General features: G+C 36.2%; 1 protein-coding gene across 1 annotated transcript; it reads right to left on the bottom strand.

Annotated features, from left to right (window-relative positions):
- Nucleotides 1-179: 179 nt before the first annotated feature.
- LOC103461335 (tumor necrosis factor receptor superfamily member 5-like) lies at nucleotides 180-4450 on the bottom strand (the record flags this gene model as incomplete). Its single annotated transcript, XM_008403644.1, has 8 exons — nucleotides 180-1175; nucleotides 1372-1420; nucleotides 1510-1535; nucleotides 1620-1798; nucleotides 1884-1971; nucleotides 2129-2284; nucleotides 4106-4231; nucleotides 4366-4450. Coding segments are annotated over 8 exons (729 nt in total), but the record flags the coding sequence as incomplete, so codon positions are not given.
- Between the last annotated feature and the right edge of the window lie 5 nt (nucleotides 4451-4455).

Below are 4455 nucleotides of genomic sequence, written 5' to 3'. Positions count from 1 at the left end.
TTGCTAAAAAACAGACAATTCTTTAACATTTACAATAAATATAATTAGAAATGGCTATGAGAAGGAAGTCCTTTCTTAAAACGTAACATTGCAGAAGTTTTTTTTTTAATTGCAGTGGCCTACAAAAGTATTCATATCCCTGGAACCTTTCCATATTTTGTAACATTTACAACCACAAATATAAAATATATTTTATTGGAATTTAATGTGAAAGATCTACACAAAGTGGCATACAACTGTGACGTAGAAAGAAAATTATACATGATTCAAAAAAAGTTTTTCAAAACCAAAAGTAAAGTGCAAAAGTCTTCAGTCCCCTTTTCTCTGAGTGCAATTAGTTGCCTTCAAAAGTTACCTGATTACTGCTAATTAGTAAATAGAATCCCCCTGTATGTAAAATAATCTCAGTACAAATGCAGCTGCCTCAGAGGTTGATTAATGTGATCTCAAAACTGGCAGATAAAAGCACTGATGAGGTTCAGAGTACTTAGGTTTCTTATAAAACTGCATAAAGTGACGGAGTTTTAGTTGACATGATTTGTTGTACATCATCTATCTCCATTCTGGGTTAAAGTCACAGAAACTTCAGAAATTTCACTCAATTTAAATCTCCCTTACTGCACAGTCTGGGCTTTCTTCCCTTCACTTTGATTGTCTCTGGTAGAATTTCAACTGGACCAATTAGAGAACAGAAAGARAAGAYACGAACAACGATGCTGATTTTTTYRYTGTTTTAGAATTGCAGTCTGCCCCTCGTTTTAGCAATTTGCAGCRGAGGAAGTGAAYAAAGCTGTTCAGTCTGTGTTGGTCACACTTCCAAGAATTKAATTRACATTAACAGCCTCYTTSTTCAGCTTGGCACTTCTCTCTTATCAGTGRCGGATGTTTTTTTTTACAGTGTAGAATAATTTCTAGTAAACTTCTTAGCATCRAACTGGCGCAAATGTTAGTGATTAAGTAAAATTGAAAACTTCAACAGAGTCCACGTCTCCAGAAATCAATCATTTCTCAACAGCCAGGAGCCCAGACCCTCTGGAAGAAGCAAAGTGTAGAACTGTAGCTGCTCTTTCTGATCACTGTAAAAACAATGGCTCATCATCCAGTTTGCTTCTTCCAGTATCCCGTATCAGCAATCAGTCATTGTCATCCAGGTGTTTAGTTTGGGGTTTCTTGCACTGTACAGAGAATATTTATAAAGGCAACAAACTGATTAGATATTGACAGAAACATCCAGAACAGCAGCTCAAGCAGAGTCAGATCAGTTTGATTTCTTTCCTTAGAGAAAATAATCAATCTCAGTCTTTCAGAACAATGACCAGAAAAAAACTATCTATCTGATATTATTCAAGTAAAGAACAATGTTCTTCTTACCTGCCGTATTCAAAGCGACTTCCTCTTGTCCTCCTCCTACTACTTTGCTCTTTTATGTAGAAAAGACAAATTATTTGGTCAAATAAATTTTGGCATCAATATATATTCAGATTACAGTTCAGTTATAAACCTACTTACCCCTTGTTGTTGGTTTGTACAACTGTCTGTTAAAAACGAAATGTTACAATTATTAAAACAGTAATTCTTTTTAGAATGCTAATATTTTAATTTGCATTTATTAATCTCACTTGGTTTTGTATTTTTGTGATATATCCAGAAACCAACACCACCGCCAATCGTTGCTGCAACTAAAAAAACCACCAGAACACCGATCACAACTCCTGTGGTGTTGGAACTTTTTTCTCCACATTCAGCATCAGTTGAAGCTGTTCCTGCTTTTATCAGCTGAAGGTTTTCTTTTTCACACCTGAAATAACAGCAACAGGCATCCAGATATATCCTTTGGTAAAACATGCTTCTATGTTTATGCTGTTTGTGTGAGACTATCTTACTGTGTGTGAGGCTGACATGACAACATTGTTCCATTAGAAAATGATCCACTGATGCATTCAGAGCATTCTGTGTCTGTGGAGGCTGTTCCTGTATAAACACAAATCAGCTTAAAGTTAGTCAGATGGTTCTGATCTGACTTTCTGTTCTGATCAACATGTAACTCAGTTTATTCTTTTCGAATGTTCAAAAGTCAGAATTCATCTAAAAATAAAAGCATTTATGTGTTGAAGAGAATCAGACCAACCCATCCTGCTGATGAACTGTCCTGGTTCACATCTCCTGTGTTTCTGTGCTACAACACAGCCTTTTGATGGAGAGTCTGTACAGTAGAATCCCTCCATTGGTTCACAAACTGTGTCAGTAGTTAGTTTACATCCTTGCTTTACCTTCAGACCAGCTCCTGTGAACATATACAGATTACCAGTGGTGGGAAGTAAGGAAGTACAAGTACTTCGTTACTGTACTTAAGTACAATTTTCGTGTATCTGTACTTTACTTAAGTAGATTTAATAACAAATACTTTCTACTTTTACTCCACTACATTTTACAGTAAGTATCTGTACTTTCTACTTCACTACATTTCTACAAAACTGTCGCGTTACTCGTTACATCCAAGTCGCGTTGCTCTTTTTTTCCGTTAAAATGTGAAGTTCAGGGACTTAAGGTGGCGCCGTAAAATCCGAGCAATAACGTGACTTAGTGTCTGTTGTCACCCAGCGCCTCCACCTTTACTCCACGCGAAGCTCCAGACATGCGCAGTGGTTTCCTCTGGGCGAGTCTAATCATCAGTAATATAATAGCGCTGCATAAATTGATATGGCTACATGTAAAATCAGCAGCGCTTCGCTTTCACAGACGGTGGGACTTCGTCCAACTTTTAGCGTCGCTTTAAAAAGCTTGAAGAAAGGTAAGATCTGTGGACATGATACTAGCTGTACTGACTGAGACACACATGTTGCATCTGCGATGAAAAAAAATTGTCACTCATGCACTGAATTATTGTGTGGAGGTGTTGACTGAGGTGTTGCAAATATGGGACAACGCTGGTACATTCAGGAACGATCCGATTCTTGTGGACTGATCTTTACTAATTACATTTATTTCAGCTCTAAGTATTTAATATCTAGTTTTTTATGGGAATGTGGATCTTTCAGATCAATTTGAGAAGCAATTTTGATAAGTAAAAGTTAATTTTTTTGTGTCACGTAGCGCGGAGTGTTGGTCTTGACTTGGTCTTAGGTAGGTGGTTTTGACTACAACTCTGCTACTGGCTCCTTGGTTGCCTGTCCTCCCCACCCACCTTCTTTCCATCCCCTTTCTGTTGGATTTCTTTAAAAATAAATGCCACTAGTGGCAAAAAAAGTGAAGTTCATGTTATGTTTGGACAGGAGACAAGATGTTTCCATCCCTGAAATTATGATGGATAGAATCACATATCTAAGAGAGTAAACATAATAAAAACATGCTTTATCTGTGGCATTGTTCATTAAAATGGCACATTTCGTAAAATTAAATACGATCGGTACACTTAATGATATTAGCGATTAGGTAATGCATTCAGCAAGTAGGCTACTTTTACTTTTAATATTTAAGTATTTTTAAAAGCCAGTACTTTTTTACTTKTACTTAAGTACAAATGCTAATGTGGTAGTTTTACTTTTACTTGAGYACATTTTTGTCTGTGTTTTTGTACTTTTACTTAAGTACATTTTTTGAGTACTTTCTCCACCACTGCAGATTACACATGTATGGAGGAAACTGACATCAGCATGGTGATGCTGATGTCTCAAGACATCTTTAAGTGAGACAAAACAGCAGAGATACCAGAATCATTCTCATGATTTATGTTTGTGTTCAAAATAATAGCAGTCCAACATCATTAATATTTCTATAGAAATTATATTTCTGCATTGTAAGTAAATTTGTGTCAGGTGTAGAGTGATGCTTCTTCCAATCATGACATGAATGCTGCTGATTCTGTTTATTTACATCATTAACTGAAATTAGCAATATGAAAAGGACCAACCACATAGAGTGAATGAGGAATTATTTTCTGAAAAATAAAATGATAAAGGTTTTAGATCATCAATATTTTTTTAACACTCTGCAGATATTAGAATATAACTGTTTGTGGCGTTGAGGAAGCAGATGTGAAACCAATTTTGTCAAACAAAACAAAACTTAAAAAAAAAACAAAGTTGAAGTTTCAACATAACTGCACCTGAGTCACAGGTAGAACATGGAGTGCATCTCTTTAGTCCGTTTGGATGGTCCATGAAAGTCCCATCTGTGCAGGATGAACAGGACGTATTTTCAAACTCTGTACAGTCTGCTTTGACTCTTTTGCCTGTTGGAAAATAAAGAGTTTCTCAATTTAAACGCAGGATGGTCCTTTGCATAATGAATAAACTTCAGGCAATGAAAGCAACTGTAACAGTCTGTATCAGAATAAACCATCATTTATAACTAACTGGAACATACCAATAGGACACATAGCACAGCACTTTTCTCCCATCTTGTACTCAGTTTGATGACATGTGATTGAATCGACTCTGAAGTCTCTCATCAGAA

Source organism: Poecilia reticulata, unplaced genomic scaffold, assembly GCF_000633615.1.
Source record: "Poecilia reticulata strain Guanapo unplaced genomic scaffold, Guppy_female_1.0+MT scaffold_1091, whole genome shotgun sequence".
Classification (NCBI taxonomy): Eukaryota; Metazoa; Chordata; class Actinopteri; order Cyprinodontiformes; family Poeciliidae; genus Poecilia; species Poecilia reticulata.
The sequence above is the reverse complement of the archived record's forward strand: the minus strand, read 5'-3'. Positions and strand labels throughout refer to the sequence as shown.